The sequence below is a fragment of the Peromyscus eremicus genome, chromosome 3, assembly GCF_949786415.1.
Source record: "Peromyscus eremicus chromosome 3, PerEre_H2_v1, whole genome shotgun sequence".
Lineage (NCBI taxonomy): Eukaryota > Metazoa > Chordata > Mammalia > Rodentia > Cricetidae > Peromyscus > Peromyscus eremicus.
The window spans coordinates 140,012,080-140,030,782 of NC_081418.1; the positions used below are offsets into that span (position 1 = coordinate 140,012,080).

At 38.5% G+C, this 18,703-nt stretch overlaps 1 protein-coding gene across 1 annotated transcript; it reads right to left on the reverse strand.

Moving 5' to 3' along the window:
• Window positions 1–203: 203 nt before the first annotated feature.
• Window positions 204–5,559, reverse strand: LOC131906519 (NKG2-A/NKG2-B type II integral membrane protein-like). The gene is made up of 6 exons (XM_059257134.1): window positions 5,373–5,559; window positions 4,966–5,067; window positions 4,060–4,110; window positions 3,394–3,563; window positions 1,294–1,394; window positions 204–321 (listed from the first exon to the last, which is right to left on the reverse strand). The coding sequence occupies exons 1-6, from the start codon at window positions 5,557–5,559 to the stop codon at window positions 204–206; spliced, it is 729 nt and encodes a 242-aa protein (XP_059113117.1).
• Between the last annotated feature and the right edge of the window lie 13,144 nt (window positions 5,560–18,703).

The window sequence follows — 18,703 nt, forward strand, 5'->3', positions numbered from 1 at the left end:
TATAAAGTGTATCTTGAGCAAAAAGATTCAGATACAAAAGCAATATTTGTACTTTTGTGTGTTTATTATACTTCAGTGATTGTTTCTGAAAAAAATTATTATTAGAGCAAGTAATAAAATTCACTTTAAGATGAACACAACCATAAATCTATTTTCAGGTTATGAAACGTAACATTACCTGGCAGACTCCAAGTGCAGGTGTTTTAGTTGTTGAAATTACGCTCACAGAGATATGTATGTAAAGCTGTACAGTCATCTGTTGTGAGGCCAGAAGCTGACAGCATGACACAGTTACCTTCCACAGAGGAAAACTCTTTCATCCTGCATTGGTGGAAATACAAAATTCAGATGTACTTTATGTAGATAATCTACTAAATGAGTTCATCTCTTTTTTTAAATTTTTTTATTTTATTTTATAATTTAATTTAATTTTACATATCAGCCACGGATTCCCCTGTCTTTCCCCCCCCAACCCACCCCCCATTCCCATCTCCTCCAGGGCAAAGACTCCCCTGGGGATTCAGCTCAACCTCCTAGGTTCAGTCCAGGCAGGTCCAGTCCCCTCCTCCCAGGCTGAGCAAAGTGTCCCAGCATAAGCCCCAGGTTCCAAACAGCCAGCTCATGCACTAAGGACAGGTCCCGGTCCCACTGCCTGGATGCCCCCCAAACAGTTCAAGCTAATCAACTGTCTCACTTATCCAGAGGGCCTGATCCAGTTGGGGGCTCCTCAGCTATTGGTTCATAGTTCATGTGTTCCCATTAGTTTGGCTGTTTGTCTCTGTGCTTTTTCCAACCTTGGTCTCAACAATTCTCGTTCATACAATCCCTCTTCTTTCTCGCCAATTCGACTCCTGGAGTTCCACCTGGGGTCTGGCCGTGGATCTTTGCATCTGCTTCCCTCAGTCATTGGATGAGATTTCTAGCACTACAGTTAGGGTATTTGGCCATCCTATCACCAGAGTAGGTCAGTTCGGGCTGTCTCTCGACCATTGCCAGCAGTCTATTGTGGAGGTATCTTTGTGGATTTCTGGGGACCTCTCTAGCACTTTGCTTCTTCCTATTCCCATGTGGTCTTCATTTAACAAATCAAAAGAAGGATCTCATGCAAGTTGGCAAAGTAAGGACTTATTACAACAGCCAAGTAGCCCATTCTTCAGATTCACATGAGCAGGTCACAAAGGTCAGCATCATTTTGCCTGCTCATAATTCAACTTCATTTACTGACACCATTCTTCTGAGGGATTCTTTGTAGTTTTTTTTTTCTTGTCTATTGCATCACTCATGAAAACTTACTTTGGTTTGAAAGTTGAGTCTTTTTTCCAAACCCAGAGCTGATCTCTGCTCTTCCTAAAGACTCCAGTCCATGAGACCCATGAGAGAGATTGCAGAAAGACCTACCAGAGAAACAAGGAATTTCCATCAGTATGAAGGTTCTTATAATTTTTTAAACAAAATGTATTCTGTCGTAGTATATTTATTGTCCAATAAAAAACCAACTTATTAAAGTTGAGAACACTTCTTACATTGTCAAAACACTCACATATCTGTTTAATTTTGATCTAGTATTTTAATTAACTTTTACATGTTTATAGTTAGAAGCTTTATTCTTCTATTAGTTGGGAATTTGGCAATTGATTTATATAATTTAATCGATATTCATTCTAACAACAAAAACATAACAAAGATTTAAACAAATTTCCAGAAACTATGCATGAAACTCTCTGGGTGCTGTGCTCAATCAATTTTTCTGCTGTTGCTTCCAGTTCAGTTTTAGAAAGAAGATTATAGTTTGCTATTGAAGAAAGAAGTGATGTAGTGGACAAAATTTCTGTTTTCTGGGTACCATAGTATCATTAAGTAGCTGAGCCTCCACTCTCTTGTCTATCACTGTAGGGATGGATTACTGAGAAGGTAGCATTAATGCTACTCTTGGCTGCTGTTATAAATACAAGGGCAAACATGGAGAATAATAAAAGACACAAGCAAAGATTTCTGAAGACCTGAAACAAAAAGCTGAAAGGGCATGACACCTGAAGATGAGGGACTACAGAATGGCAGGACATCCTGTGTCCCTTGTCCAATGGAAGGAAATGACCTTATATGCTCTCTCCCAGAACCCAAGCAACAACAGGTGGATTATGTGAGCTCCCTCCTCCATGTGTAAGAGAGACTGGTCAGCAGCACTGGGAGAGGCTGAAAGCACCTAATGGAGTGATTGTTCATAGGAAGTGCTTCTCTTACCTGCTCAAGGACACCAGAGTGGGAGCTGGTGTAGGGGATCCCGTGAGTACAGATGGCCATGTAAATGCCTCTGTCTTTGAGGGTATGACGCTCACTTCTTCCTCCAAGCCCACCAGATAGAGTGGGTTTTAGAATGTTGTGCTTACATAACAGGGCAGTTAAAATTAGCAAACTGCAGATCAATGCAGTAAAGTGGCTCAATGATTTGCTTTAAGACCATGAAAGAGTAATAGTGGTGGTTCTTTTTTTTTTTTTTTTTGGTTTTTTTTTTTGAGACAGGGTTTCTCTGTGTCGCTTTGCGCCTACCTGGAACTCCCTTGGTAGCCCAGGCTGGCCTTAAACTCACAGAGATCCGCCTGCCTCTGCTTCCGAGTGCTGGGATTAAAGGTGTGCGCCACCACCACCCGGCTGATAGTGGTGGTTCTTAACCTTCCAAATGTTATAAAACTTTAACACAGTCCTTCGTGTTGTGGTGGATGAAAACCATAAAATTATTTCTGTGTCGACTTCATAAGTATAATGTTACTATTATGAATTATAGTGTAAATATCTGATATTTCCTATAGTCCCAGGTGAGCCCTGTTGAGATGGCCATTCCACTCTCACTCACAGTGAGTGGTTTGAGAACCACTGAGGTACAGGATACCTGTGTAACAGTGTATACATATTGTATGATCCCTGTCTTATAAAATTCAAAGGCATGTGTGGCTAATTGTACCAAAAGTCAGAAAAATGATTTTGTGCAAGAAGACCTGATGAGAATATGCATAGGGAAGGGACATTAATGAAATGGAAATGTCTGCCTAGTTATCATTACCTGACTATAATTACCTCCACCTAGTCACTTTCTGATCAATTTTAACTATCAGACATATATAGATATTTTTGTGCATGTTAAAATTAAATGGCAAAGTTAATTTCAGACTAAATGCATTTGTACAAGAATGGCTTTCACAAAATAAATAAATAAATCTGGAAATAAGTATTCACTTCCAGTATACAAATATAAATAAAACATTGTAAAATAAAACAATGAAATATTATACAGAGTTGTAAATACATGAAGCATGTATAAGAATATGAATGGATTCTACACGCTTCCCATTGACAGAAAGAAAGGTCAAGTAATGACTGATACATGTCAGATCTTACCTTCTCCTCTTCACTATCTATGTAAGGCAGAGTAGAGTTTTTGGAAGTGCAGGACACTGAACTGTCATTCCAAGTTTTTTTCTCCACACCAATGTAATAACACTTGTGAGAATATGATATCCACTCTTTTGGACAATGATCACAAGGATGTGATGAAGAAAGATTATTATCTAGAAGCAACATGAATTTAATAATGAAAATTAATATGTTTTATTAGGTTTGAACATTTATGTAAAATATGTATCTACACAGCCTAGAGGCTGATAAATATAAACAAAATGTACATTCAAGCTCACAAAGAGTCTGCCCTTTGGCCCTGTGTTTATTCTTCTATTTAAACTAAATAAACAAGTCTTTACCCTACAAATTTTTCAGAGTCACTGAACATAAGCTCTATTCTAGAGTAGTGAGTTCATTTCTGTCTTATCATAGTCCACTAGTAGAAAAATTTAAGCCAATTATTAAAATTTTATATGGTTATTTTATTTGAGTTTTCTTATTATAGGACACAAAAGGCTATCATCCTTAATATTTACTGATGAACATGTAGTGCTCACATTTCTAGATTTTTTTTTTCCTAGAAATCTACTATCACCTCTGCATAGCTTTAGTCAGACACAGAATATAAAGTGTACAAGCATCAGAACTTTGACAAACCAGGTGTACCTTTCTGGGTTCTAGTCAGGGAGGAGTTGATCTGTGCCTTTGCTTCAGAATCTGGAGAGTTAAAACATACAAAATATTGTAACAATTTTAGTTTCTTAGTCTGAAGCTGATGTACTATTTTAATTGGGATACAGTGGAATACAGTTGAAATAGTAAAAAATAAATAATATGGTGAAAACTTTGGAGAAAACTACTTTAATGAAAGCCCAAATTTCAACATCTGTTACCATGTAACCTATGAAATAACCACGTTCAAAACAGTTTCCACATCTCAGTAAAGAGTTTCCAAGTTTCTAAACTGTGTTGAGTTATGAAACCACTGATAACATCAAAAGTAAACATTTTACACAATTGCTCTGATATTCATGATATTGACAAAATACATAATAATCCTCCCACATTTAATCTACATATGTACTTTAAATTTTAAATTAAAAGCTGCTGTTCTTTCTGTTTTTCTTTTCAGCTAAATATTCTTTAATTTATTTATTTAAAAAAAAGTTTTTTTTTCATTTTACATACCAATCCCAGTTCCCCCTCCTTTCTCTTCTCCAACCCCTCCCCAATCCCATCCCCCATCCACTCCTCAGCCGGGGTAAGGCCTCCCTTGGGGAGTCAACAAAGTCTGGCATATTAAGTTGAGGCAGGACCATGCCCCTCCCCCGTGTCAAAGCTGAGCAAGGTGTCACACCCTAGGAAAGTGTTCCATAAAACCAGTTCATGCACCTAGGATAAGCCCTGGTCCCACACAGATCTAGCCACATAACTGTCACCCACATTCACAGGGCCTCGTTCAGTCTCATGCATGCTCCTTGGCTGACTATTCTTGATAAGAAGTTTTGAAAGGCACTAAAGTGGAGAGTTTTTTTTTTTTTTTTTTTTATAATCTTTAAAAAACATGCTTACGTGGTGTGGCAACTGTAGTAATTATAACCACAGCGACCATTAAGGCAAAGCCGATGATGCCCAGGATCCCAGTGATGAGTTTTTCTGGGGGAGATGGAAAACCTGCAGAAAGTAATGCAAGGGATGAAAAGGGTGGCTGTTCCTGAGGTTTGCACCCACAGAAGAACCACACACACAGCGAGTCAAACAGACAAACTCCGACCCCAGGTCCTCTGTGCCGTTATCGTCTGTAGGCAATAACTCACAACAGAATGATCCCTAAATTCTTGCAACGGAGTAAGATCCACGCTCACAAATTATAAAAGCATGGGTCAAGTTGCATCTCCAGTCCTCACAAGGAGGCCATTGCCACCTCTGTGCCCATCTTTTTATGCTCCTGGCATCCTAGAGTAGTTATAGTGTCTCACCTTTGCAGCAGCAGTCCCTGCAGATTGGGAGACGCTCTTGAGGAACATTTTGAAAGCTGAATTCCGCATAGGTGATTTCTTGCTCAGTTACTGAAATGGAGCTGCGAGTGTCTCTCGGTTTCCTTTTCTGGTTCCTTGAGTCCTTCACCACATTCAGTTCTGCATAGGTGACCCCTTCATTACTCATCTCAGCAGCTGAATGATGCCAGGCCCTGTACTACGGCGCTGTTCACTGAAAGGTTAAGGTTCTGATGCAGCCAAAGTGGGTGGAGTTTGGAACATCGGAGCTCATTTTTGCGGTTGATTTTTTTTTTTCCCGCCCGAGACAGGGTTTTTCTGTGTAGTTTTGGTGCCTGTCCTGGATCTCGCTCTATAGACCAGGCTGTCCTCGAACTCACGGAGATCCTCCTGGCTCTGCCTCCCTAGCGCCGTGATTAAAGGAGTGTGCTACCGCTGCCCGGTGCAGTTAAAACTTTTAACCTAATAATAAATAAATAATAAATGTTTTGAAAGATAATTCACTTTTGATAAAATATTTTTGATAGGATAATAACTTGGTGAGTAATAAGGATGTCTACAAACAAAAGAAATGTTTTTCAAATTAAATTTAGTTTTCATAGGACTAACACCATGAAATGTCTAATGCTTACATCAAAGATCCCTGCAATGTAACAGAAAAGAATGTTGCATTAATTTCTGTAATTTAAATTTTTATTGTTTTGAGAATTTTACATGTGTGTACAATATTTACATCATTTCCATCCCTCTCTCTTTCCCTCCAGCCTGTCCCATTCACTCCATTCTCTGTTGAATTCATGACCTCCACTTTAATTATCATTGTTACATATACATGTGTGCTTGAACTTTTATAATAAATTGAAATCCAATAATGAGTAAAAACTGAGTGCTCTAAATGGGTAGTCTAGGAAGGTTGATACACATATATGCACATAAAACTAGCAATTACTTTTAATAGCTAATTTATTTACAAAAATAAATTGCATATTATTAAATTTATTTTATTTGAGTAAATGAATTCAGAGAAATGACTAATAATTTGAAGATGTACTAGTAAATACTAGAAAATGCTATGTCAGAAAAATCTTGGATAAAATAAATGGTATTGGAAATACTTCAAAAGTGATTTTAATGTCTCTTTTACTTAAAGAAATAATTATCTAAAATGTGAAACCATAACATGATACAAATGATTCAAACTAGAATGCTGTTGGTATAAACTTTCCACAAGAGTCTGAGGCTGTCAAAATCAGTGTCATTTTAGTCACATATAATACCATTGTAATAACTCAACATAATTGATAATTCAGTCAATTAGTCCTGGAATCAATGAGATCTAGAATTAATTCTGGCTTAAAAATGTGCATGTGACCTTTGTAAAGTTACTAATAGCCCAGTGCATTCATCTAAAAGATGAAAAAGATATGTAAGGCAATTAATACTCACCTCTGGCATGCAGATCTCTCAATTAATGTTAATTATTTAAATTACTATTTTAGTCTCAATTTCTACTATGATTGTTCTTCACCACTCAGTGAGAGTCCTTTTAAGAATCTGTGACATCTGGATAAATCCATATGCTGATATCCAAAGATCCACAGAGCACAAACTGGAACACTTAAAATCCTCACTTCATCATCAGGTCTCTGGAGGCTGTAGGTTTAATTATATTGATAAGGAAACACAAACATGAGTGGGTGACTGACTCCCCACAGACAACAAGGACAGAACTTTGAGACAATCCTCCAGTGTGTCCCATGCGCTTGGATTTCTCTGGGTTGTTTAGAGGCATCCACATCCCAGTTTGATTCCCTGCAGCAAAACTGTGCCTCAGTTGTTCCACATGTAGCATTTGCAGTGTCCCCTCAACTGACTGGGCTGGTGGAGACAAGGGAGCAGTGACAAGCTCCCTCTGTTGCCAGAAAGACAGGCCTCCTGCAGTGAGGGTGGAGTTCACAGGAGGCCTGTGGGAGCTGAGCACCAAAAGGTGAAAGTCAGTCACAGAAATCTAGGACAACAGTGATGGTGAACTGAATGAGCTGCACAGTAAGGCTGAGAGTGAGTCAAGAGTGGAAAGGGAGATTTCTCACCAATGTGTCACTGAAGGTTGAACAGGAAATTCTCATACTCGGCTGATTTTGAAATCAGTTTTTCTCATCACACACCTTTACAACATAGAACACTTTGGGCTCCTGTCAAAAGGACAAAATGGTCCTTTAAGTGTCCTGTGTAGTGTGATCTTTTCCAGCTGTCTCCCTAAAACTGTTTGCATATGTGCAAGGTAAAAGAGGTCAGGCAGGGAGAGTGGCTGTGCATGGAGTTCATTGGCTTCTACAGAAATAATTATCCCAAAGAAGAGAAATTTAGATTTGTAAACCTGGATATTACACTAGGATACTGTTTTTCCCCTTTTCCATTCCTTCTCTACCTCCTTCCTTCCCTCCCTTCTCTCTCTCTCTCTCTCTCTCTCTCTCTCTCTCTCTCTCTCTCTCTCTCTCTCTCTTCCTTCTTAATTTTACTAGAGTTACACCCTTAGGCTGCTCATGCCAAGTATATACAACATTATAACACAAACACACACTCTCTCTTTATATGTGTGTGTGTGTGTGTATGTGTATGTACACACACAGAGAAACATGTTGTATTTCAAATATTGATTATATCATGATGGAAAAATTAAAATTTATAGGAATATTATCAATATATACAATGCTATCTATTACCAATTTTTCTGAGCAGTGATCCAATTTTCGTCTTCTTATGGCTGACACAGAAAAACATCATTGCACACTCATCTTCTCAAACTCATGTGTTTGTTATCTTATGATTCCTAATTTATTTCATTTCATGTGTTTTTACTTCATGTATGTCTGTGTACTGTGGGCATGCCTAGTGTTCTTGGTGGTCAGAAAAGAACATTGGATCTCCTTAGACTGGAGTTACATAGACTGTGTACCACCATGTGAGTTCTGGGAATTGAACCTGGATCTTCTAGAAGACCATCCAGTGTACTTAATCTCTGAGCCATGTCTCCAACATCCCTATATTTTATTTCATATTTAAAAAATAATAATTTCTACGATTCTCTTGACAAAAAAAATTGAACTCTTTTTCTTTTTTTTTTTTTTTCCTTTTTTGGGATAGGGTTTCTCTCTGTAGCTCTGGCTGTCCTGGAATTTGTTCTGTAGACCAGACTGGCCTCAAACTCAGAGATCTGACTGTCTCTGCCTCCCAAGTACTGGGATTAAAGGTGTGCATCCCCACAGCCTGGCTACATTATTGATTTTTAAGCTGTGTCAATTTACCATAGGTTAGAATTATAAATAGCCGTTCACTATTTATTGATTCATCTTCTATCATAACTGTTTATATTTTAATAGGAACATATTATTTTAAATAACAAAATCCAAGTCAAACCATGTAGGGAAATAGACTGCATTTAAAATTCTTACCTATGAGATGAACAGGTTGTGGGGAGTATTTCAAGAAGGTCTCCCACTCATATCCCCTGATATCAACTGTAATTTTGCAGCGATCCACAGGTAAAGGGCATTTGTAGGAGATTTGAGATTCAGAGAAGACTTTGCAACTTTCCTGTGGAACCTGATGTCACAGACAGATCCTTTGAAAGAGGATTCTTATTTAGGTGACAGTTTTGTTGAATGTTGTCTTAGTTTCAGAATCAGAAATGGCCTTATTCCCCTATTAGCCCCACTAGAACTCTTGCTAGGCACTGCTAGTTACCAAAACCACCTGCTTTGAGATTTCAGCTTCTGCTTGACACCAATCTTACACCCAAAGGGATCACTTGCTAGACATGCCCACATGCATCTCCAGAGCAGGTTTAATTACCTCATCCCCACAAAAAGATACTTAAGTGGCCAGGCATTGGGCACATACCTGTAACACTGGCAGAGCCTGGAGGCTAAACTCGAGTTTAAGTGATCCTGCTAGTAGGTTTGTGTCTGCTATGACTTGTGTTGGAACATAGTGGCCAGTGTAGGGTAAAAAGGGCCAAGGAAAAAACACTCTAACCCTGACTTGACCCCAAGACCAGGGCTAAGGAAAAAACACCCTGACCTGACTTGACCTGACTTGACCCCAGTACCAGGGCTTGAAATCCCACCAATACCTGATACCACTAAGCACAAAATCCCGCCAATCCCTGTTTGTCCCATAATTTGGCTACAGAAACACACCAATCCCAAGCCACTCTGTAAAGCTCTGCACCACCCCTGAAGGAACCCTATATAAGCTCTATATTCTGGTCAGTTTGCTGCTGCTTCTCATCCTGGATTTTTCCTTCCCAATAAATGTCTTGAGTGAGGTTTGTATGTGGTGTGACACTTTTACAGGACCTGAGCCCAGCTGTGACACTTTCACTGGAGCAGAGTCCAGTTGTAACATCTTTCACAACAGTGGAGTAGAACTTTAACACTTTGCCTGGGGAAACTCTCCCCTAGTAGAGCAAAGCTGCAACATTTTTTTCCTGCGGAAACTCTTCCTCATCAGAGCAGAATTGTCACATTTGCATTGAGGAAACCTTTTTCTAGAGCAGAGGTATACACTTACAGTAACTTTATGGTATTGCTGTTTTCATGATGGAATTATTGTAGTTCCCATGAGACTAGATAAGTTTCCTTCAGAACAAGCTATCACAATGTGAATGTGGCATCCTTGTCTTGCTCTCTTGCTTCTGCTCTCATGATGAGACCAGTCATTTCTATACACCAACTGGTACAGCATGTGGCTCAGACCAGAAGACATACAATTGTTGACACCTTCCCAGCAACCAGAACCACAAGGGGGAAATAAGGCAAAACAAAATCTTCTACCTTTATGAATTAACCAGCCACAGGTATTATCTACAGTGACAGAGAAGAGATTAAAAAGATTAATCTCAGCTCAGCCACTCAAAACTGCAGCTTGGAAGCATCCCTGCACACCTAGGAACCCAGAAGACATACTCAGTATATGATCTGTTGAATGTAGTCCCATTATGGGTCATGAAATGTCCTTATGATGCAGCTCCTGCCTCTCTGGACTATTATCTGAGAGCTAGTCTGCAAAGCCAGGAACCCATCAAAGGGCACAACTGTCCATGACCCCAAAGATAGTTGTAAAGAAAATGACTCTTACTGTAGATAATGGAAAAGAGCCCAATGACTCACTTCAGTGACCAATAAACAGGGTCAGGCTATCTGCTAGGGACTTAGCACTTGACACAATGGAAGCTCCAAAACACCAAAATAATTACATCTACTTACACAACTAGTAAAAGACTCACCACATGCACACCCAAGGTATATGATCTCAACATCAGCGAACCAGCACATCAAGATGGTCATGAGGTATATATTTCTTTGATACAAATATCACCCAGTTTTAATTTTTTAAATACTATGAACTATATTAACAAAAATGAAGAATAAAAAGCAAAAGATAATATTATCAATAGGTGCTGAATGAAGCCTTGATGAATTCAAGTACTTTCTTTTTTTTAACAAATGTGCTAATTTATTTATTATTATTGGTGCATTGTTGTTTTGCTTATATGTATGTCTGTGCGAGGCTGTCAGATCCCCTGGAACAGGAGCTACAGACAGTTGTGAGCTGCCATGTGGGTGCTGGGAATTAAACCTTGGTCCTCTGGAAGAACAGCCAGTGCTGTTAACCACTGAGCCATCTCTCTAGCCCTTTCAAGTATTTTTATGATAAAATTTCCAACAAATTATATACAGGAAGACTATCACTTGGTACAACCAATCTACAATAAGCCAACTACTTGACAAGCCATGTTAGCATCATATTCAACAGAGAAATGTCATAGAATATTAAAGATCTGTTACACGTGTTTATGCTGTGGAACATTTATTGAGTGATGCAAAGATGTGTTGTAGTTCTTTTATGTTGCATTTGTTTAACTCTGTGAAGCTGTGTTACTTTGCCTGTCTAAAACACCTGACTGGTCTAATAAAGAGCTGAATGGCCAATAGCAAGGAAGGAGAAAGGATAGACGGGGCTGGCAGACAGAAAGAATAAATAGAAGGAGAAAAAGAGAGAAGAGAGGAACAAAAAGAGAAGAGAATGAGGGAGAAAGAGATGGACATACCTTGGGCATGAAGCCAGGCAACTGCCAGCCAGCCAAACACGAGAAGCAGTGAAAGTAAGATACACAGAAGGAAAGAAAAGTAAAACATCCTGAGGAAAAATGTAGATAAAGCAAAACAGGTTAATTTAAGTTAGCAGAGCTATCTAGAAAGGAGCCTATGCTAGACCGAGCATTTACAACTAATAAGAAGTCTCTGTGTCATGATTTGGGAACTGGTTGGTATCCTAAAAGAAAAAGCCTGGTACACTAAAGCCCTCTGTTTCTATCTAGAAATGTGATCACACAGAATAAAACCCCGTTCCCAGCCTTCATTGTAGCTGAATCTGGCTGTTTGGCCAATAAAGAATTTAACAAGTGCAACATGGTCAGGGGCTGCCTCTGCTGCTTGAAGTACATGATGTTCTTCTTCACTTTGATATTTTGCCTCTGTGGCTGGGGACTGCTTGGAATGGGTGTCTGGCTCTCCGTGACCCAAGGCAACTTTGCCTCGTTTCCCCCAGTTTCCCTTTGCTGTCTGCAGCCAACCACAGAGAAGTTAGTTTTCTCTCTAATTTCAACAACAGGCAAAGGCATTCACTCTTGTCATCTCCACTTAGCAAAGTAGTATAAGTCCTAGACAAAGATTTAAACAAGAGAAAGAAATGAGAGTTGTCATCATCCAAGTATTTAAATTGAATCAGCTGTCTTTTCATGTTACATGATCTGTGCTTGGAAGCCTAAACACCCCAGCAACAACAACAACAAAAACAGTTTAGGAGGAAATAAGTAAATTAAGTAAAAAGTGTAGTGATGGAATAAAATTCAGTAGTATTTTAATTTTGAAATAAAAACTGAAAAGTAGTACTATTTACAATAAAATAAAAAGAAAAAATGTAACACAGTGTTAATGAGTTATGAATGCTAAGGTTAAAATGGTGAGGTTGGGAATAGAGGAAAATTAGTAAGAGATGGTTTGTGGCTGCATGTGAGATTGCTATAGTGACAAGACAAGAGGAAGGGCAGGGCTATAAAAACAAACACACAACAAAGCTGGTCTCCACAGGCTCTGTGAAACACCCCACTCCAAACCGAGGAATATACCCATGACATTACTGAGGGCTAGAGAGATGGCTCAGTGGTTAAGAGAACTGACTGCTCTTCCTGAGGATATGGGTTTGATTTCCAACACCAATGTGTCAGATCATAACCATCTGTAACTCCAGTTTAGGGAAGATCTGATACCATCTTCTAGCCTCCAAAGACACTGCGCACATGTAGTTTACAGACAAAATATGCAGACAAAACACCTATACACACAAATTAAACAATAATAAATAAATAAAAATTTAAAAAAAATATTACTACTCTTTTTCTTGGTAAACATTTCAACTTAGTAGTGTGAAGCTTTGCACTGTCAACTTGACACAGTGTAGAATCCCCTGGAAGGGACTCTCAGTGAGGAACTGTCTACTTTAGGGCTGTCTACGGGATCAGCAGAGAGGGATTCTCTTAATTGGGCTAATTGATGTAGAAAGTGAGTGTGAGGGCCTAGGTTCTGGACTGAATGAAAAGGGGAAAGCCATTGAGGACCATTATGCATGCATTAATTCGTTGCTCTCTGCTCTAGAGTGTGATGTAGTGCAATCAACTGCTTCAAGTTCCTTCCACATTCAGTTTGCAATGATGGACTGTAACCTGACATCTACCTTGAGTTGATTTTCTGGGGGTATTTTATCATAAAAACAGAAAATTAACAAAGATAGGAAGTAATATCATTATTCATAGTCTTGCATCTAGTTCATCTAACTAAAAATGGAATTGTGGGTAAAATAGCTTCTAGGTCAGCCTGTGCTTATTCTGTGAAAGACAGCACCCTAGACTGCCCCAGGAGTGGACAAAGGGAAGAGAAGTGGTAGACCAAGGTTTACAGTTCCAGTTACTAGAGGCTGCCCCTTGTCACTGCTTGACTTGGTCTGCCCTCTAATTTTGGTACTTCTCACCTCCTGGAATAAACCTTGATAACTTTCTCTACCTCTCCCCCAGCCTGAATTCTACTATGGCAGCATAAAAATCTAGATGACTGCCGCAGTCACGATGTAAGTAAGAGGATGCCTGCTTGTTTTTTCTTGTCTACAACTCTCGGGAATAGATTTAACTGAAGACATGATATTTTTGTCAGTGTTTTCCAAATTCCATATATACTGAGGATGACCTTGAACTTCATATCCCGTACTCCCACCTCCACCTCCCAAGTGCTGGCACTAAAGGCATGGTATGATGTTTTAATTAGGATTTCCTTTGCTGTGATGAAATATCATGACCAAAAGCAACTTGTGGAGAAAAAGGGTTTATTTGGATTTCACATCTACGTCGTGGTCCAGAATAAGAACTCAAACAGGCCAGGAACTCCAACAGGGCAGGACCTCCAAAAGTGCAGGAACCTGGAGGCAGAAGCTAATGCAAAGGCCATGGAGGGTGCTGCACACTACTGGCTTGCTCAGCCTGCTTTCTTATATAACCCAGGATCTACAGGCCAGGGATGGCACCACCCATGATGGGCTGGGCTCTCTGACATGAATCACTAATTAAGTAAATGCCCTATAGGTTTGCCTACAGAAAAATTTTATGGAGACATTTTCTCAATTGAGGCTCCTTTCTCTCTGATGATTCTAGCTTGTGTCAAGTTGACATAAAACTACCAGCATCTATGGATTACCACATAGAGTTCCTAGTGCTTGGGACTGAAGAAGGCTTCATGTGTGCTAAGTAAGGTTTCTAGCAACTAACTTATTTCCCAAGCCCTACTTCCACATATTTTGTCCTTTACTCTTAGAAGGCATTCCTATTTCTTGTAGATAATTTTAATTTTTCTTTTGCATATTAAAAATTCCATAAGTTCCTTCTTCATGCAAATCAAGTAAATCATATATAAACATATCCCAATCTTAAGGAAAATATTCTTTGAATTTTAAATGCAGAGAACACACTACAAAACATTTAACTGAAGAAGCATCTCATAAAAAAAAAAAAAAACACAGGCTACTAATTCAGTGGTGTTTTCCTCTCTTCTTCATAATGTTGTGATGTTGCGAGGGAAGCTCTGGCCACACCATGATGTCTGGATATCTCAGCTTCTATACTTTGGAATAAAACAGACTTTATTTGTTTAATTAATACACACTCTCAGATATTTTGTTATAGTAACACAAAATAAAATATTACTTTAGATAGATGAGATTTCAAGAAGGAAGAAAAATATGATAAAAGAAGAGCTGTATCTAAACCCAGACTTCCCTTTAAGTGATGCTGATAGGTCTCCACATGGCATTACTCCAGAACTAAAGAAAGATCTGTATCTGAGGAAACCATTCAATAATTCTGGATCTCTAATGTGATAATTATAGGGTGCTGGGAAGAGCAGCTAGGGCCTTGTTCAAGGGACACAAATGCTCTACCATTGAGCTACATCCCCATCCCAGTCACTGATGTTTTTGATATTATTTGTCCATAATTTTGTCTAGTTTTAGCAATGTCTTTAACTAGTGAATCAGTTTACAATACTAATGTCCACATTAATAATAAATTTTGTTCAAGAAATAGTTCCAGTAAATGACTCAAATTTGTGTGTGTGTGTGTGTGTGTGTGTGTGTGTGTGTGTGTGTGTACAGAGACATAAGTACTTTGAGGATGTTATGAGGACAATAAGCTATGTAACTTAGTGTATGTTCAATTCTTACTTTGAGCCATGTATGAGGCTATGTACTGAAGTTATAACAACTACTAATAATGTACAAATATATTTCATTCTCAAAATGAAGGTGATAGTCATTACATGGTGAAGGCAACAAGCCAAATTAGCTAAGGAGGTAATACAGTGCCCATATTAAAGAACATCATACTGTGGGCTTTCATGGAGCCCCTTACAGCAGAACCTGGGAATACAGGTTTGTGATTCCACTCTTTTAAACAGGAAATGTAAGAGCAATAATGTTTGTACTGTAACTTGGAAAGGGTGACTCATGAGCTATGTGAGCTTAGGTATTGGAACAGAGTCTAGAAGGAAGCAAAAGAGCTAGTGTCAAACCCTGGTGTGAGAAGAGTAGTATTGAATGACAACGGCCACCATGAGCTCTTATATTTGAATTCTTGGTCTTCAGTTGGTGGACCTGTTTGGGAAGGATTAGGAGGTATAATCTTACTGGAGGTGAGCTTAGAGGTTTCAAAAAACCAAGTCACTCCTAGCTAGCTGTCTGCCTAACGCTTTTTTATCAGATGTAAAATCTCCACTGCTGCTCCAGCACCATGCTTGCCTGCTTGCTGCCATGATCCCTGTCAAGATGGTCATGAATTCTAACCCTCTGGAACTGGGAGCCCCAGATTAAAGGCCATCTTTTATAAGTTGCCTTGGTTATGGTGTTTTGTCACAGCAATTCAAAATTCTGTTGAAAGAACAGCCAAGGATGCTGTAGTGAAGTGAATGAATCAGATGGTGATGCAGAACCAGACCAGAGAGGAGACTGAGAGACAGTGACTTTTTTTTAATTAATAAAACATTGCAGAATATTTAGCAGGGAGATTTTCAAAGATAGTTTCTTGTTTTAAGTAGTCACTTTGAATGTTCTGTTGACGTTAGAATGTTTAGGCTGGGGTACAGGGAGTTTACTAATAAAGTTTTTGGAGTCATCCAAGGAACACACAATCATGGTTTCATCATTATTAGACAGATTGGTGGTAGTGATATGGAACCAGAATCTGGACATAGTTTGAAAATGTGAAAGAAAAGTCAAACAGTTCTTATTATTTTTATCCAGCAGCTGGAAAGATGTTGCTACCAGTGACTCTGATCAGGATATCAACACTTCATTCTCAGATATGAACTCAATGAGTTTATTGTGTGTTCTGATATCTATGGTTACATCACATAGGCAATTTGATATACAATTAGGAAGTTCTGATGAGGTGATATATAAATTTAGTGTGCCCCAATGTTTTAGTGACACAGACACTATTAGGTGATAATACTATGAAGGGTGTGACGATTGGGTTATCCTAGGTCTGACCCTTTGGACACCTAACTATGCAAGATATTACAATGGTGAGTTTAACTCAAAATGACTCTGAGAAAGATAAAGTGATGGGAGATGAACCACATGAGTGTAGCTTACAGTGATAAGATATAACACATTGAATGTTTCAAAAGGGCAAAGTAATTAGCCTAAGGCTGGTAACCTCGGTGATAATCATTTTTGTTAGTTGATTTTCTTAATTATTTCCATTACTTTATGTAAACTGGAAAGCAAATAAGAATTTTTGTGCATTTCCTTCTATCTGTTGCATGATTTATTATGTATGTTTTATACTTGGCCTATCATGCAATATTCATGGTCTCTGTTATTACTGCTCAGCTTTATAAAACATTAACTCTTTGTTTCATGTGTAAGGTTTTAGATTCAGATGGGAAAATGTAATTCATGCTGGAAACAACAAGAGCTTTCTACACTGGAAATGAGACCAGCAGTGCAGCCTGTGCCCTTGCATGTTGGTCTGAGTCATAGGAAACTGGTGGCATTTTTATGTCTTCGTTCAATGTGTCGTAACATAGATTTGCTGCATTTAGTCATTTCCCAGAAGTTTCATAAAGTTTAAAAGAATTTTTGTGAAATGTTCCTTAAATCACAATCTATGACCCTTGGCCTTCAAAGGCTCATGTTAATGTCATACTGCAAAATGTATTCAGTTCATCTGCAAAAGTCATCACACTCTAAATTACCCCCAAAACTCCTTGAAAGCACAAATATAAACCCAGTTTTGTAAAGTAATATAAAGTTAGGTACAAGGCCCTGTGAAATCAATTTATGTAAGTTCAAGATACAGTTATCTAGAGTAAACAATCCCAGGGAGAAGAAATAGAAGGAAAATAAGAAAGGACCAGACTAAAACAAGATCAAAATTCAGTGGGGAAAACATTAAATATTTCCATATTCATCATCTGGGCTATGATCTTATGATGTAGAACTCACTTGATCTGGCAGGCCCATCTATTGATGGCCTCACTCTTGGGCTGGTTTTTCTTGCTCAGAAAAAAAAAAACAACATTTACTCAGCAAATGTTCCACATTCTTGACATCTCTAACTCCTTGAAATAGCTGTTGTGTGTTCACCTTCACCCTCACATCTTCATTCTTTACTCTCTTATAGAATTCCTGTATTGATCTTGACCTTGTGGCATCCTGTCTGGCTGCCCTTTGAAACCTAGTTGTAAGTCTCCATGACCCCATAACTGTTTCATTCTGTATGACTGTAAAACCAGCATCACACACATGATAACATGCTCCAGTGACAATCCAAACAATAGACTGTCCTCCTTGGACCACAGGTGCACTGTTTTCTGAGTACCTGAATTGCTGTACTTAGGCAAAAACTTTGCCTAACACCAGGCAGACAAACTGGAACTCTCCTCTCGAAGGATTCTATCTAATGTGCCACAACCTTTATTACCTTGAGCCTATGATGAGTAGGATCTAGCCACCTAGATGCACTCAAAGAACACATTCTACTGTTTATATGCAAAATATTTGCTTTCATTTAATGGAACTAGTCCTTCCTTCTAGAAACCATGCCTCACTTACTCCCTGCTTTGCACAGATTTTTGTGAATTTTTAAAAAATTGTTTATCTATTCTGTTCTGAATGCTTTTTATTTTCTCTCTTCTCCTAAGGGTATTGTTTCTGTTTCTGTTCTTCCTTAATTCTTAGGGGTTGCTTAGAGTCTACAAAATTACTTTATTTTTCCATAAGCTTCAATAATCAGCAATCGATTTGACCACATAACATCTATTAGGTTAAATAAGGAGTCTAACAGGCCTCCATATATAAAGTCAGCATCAGATTTCTAATACTTTCCCCCTGAAGAATGCTACTTCATGTATCTTATAAGATGGATCTAACTGGAAATATTTTTCCTTATATGGTTTTCTGAGAAAGGCTTTCTTTTCACGTTTATATGATAATTCAGTTGAATACAGAGTGTTTGTTCTATGCAATTTTTTTTTTCCTTTCAGCACTTCAAATGTTTCACCCCCCCTTTTTTAACAGAAGCAGGTTGTCCTTTAATGGTCAGGTGCAGGAGGCTTAGGATTTTGTAGGGAAGAAAGAGAACTTTTGGCATGGAAGATTGCATACTTGCATTCTTTTTAAGGAGAACTTTGTGCATTATTGGGCTG

Bases quoted from the DNA above. Each gene is read 5' to 3' on its own strand.
- LOC131906519 (XM_059257134.1), bottom strand. From the start codon at position 5,559: ATGAGTAATGAAGGGGTCACCTATGCAGAACTGAATGTGGTGAAGGAC. The intron at 4,111-4,965 runs GTAAGCATGTTT...TTAACTCTCCAG, and splicing joins TACTACAGTTGCCACACCAC to ATTCTGAAGCAAAGGCACAG. The intron at 1,395-3,393 runs GTAAGATCTGAC...TTTCTCTGGTAG, and splicing joins TAGATAGTGAAGAGGAGAAG to GTCTTTCTGCAATCTCTCTC.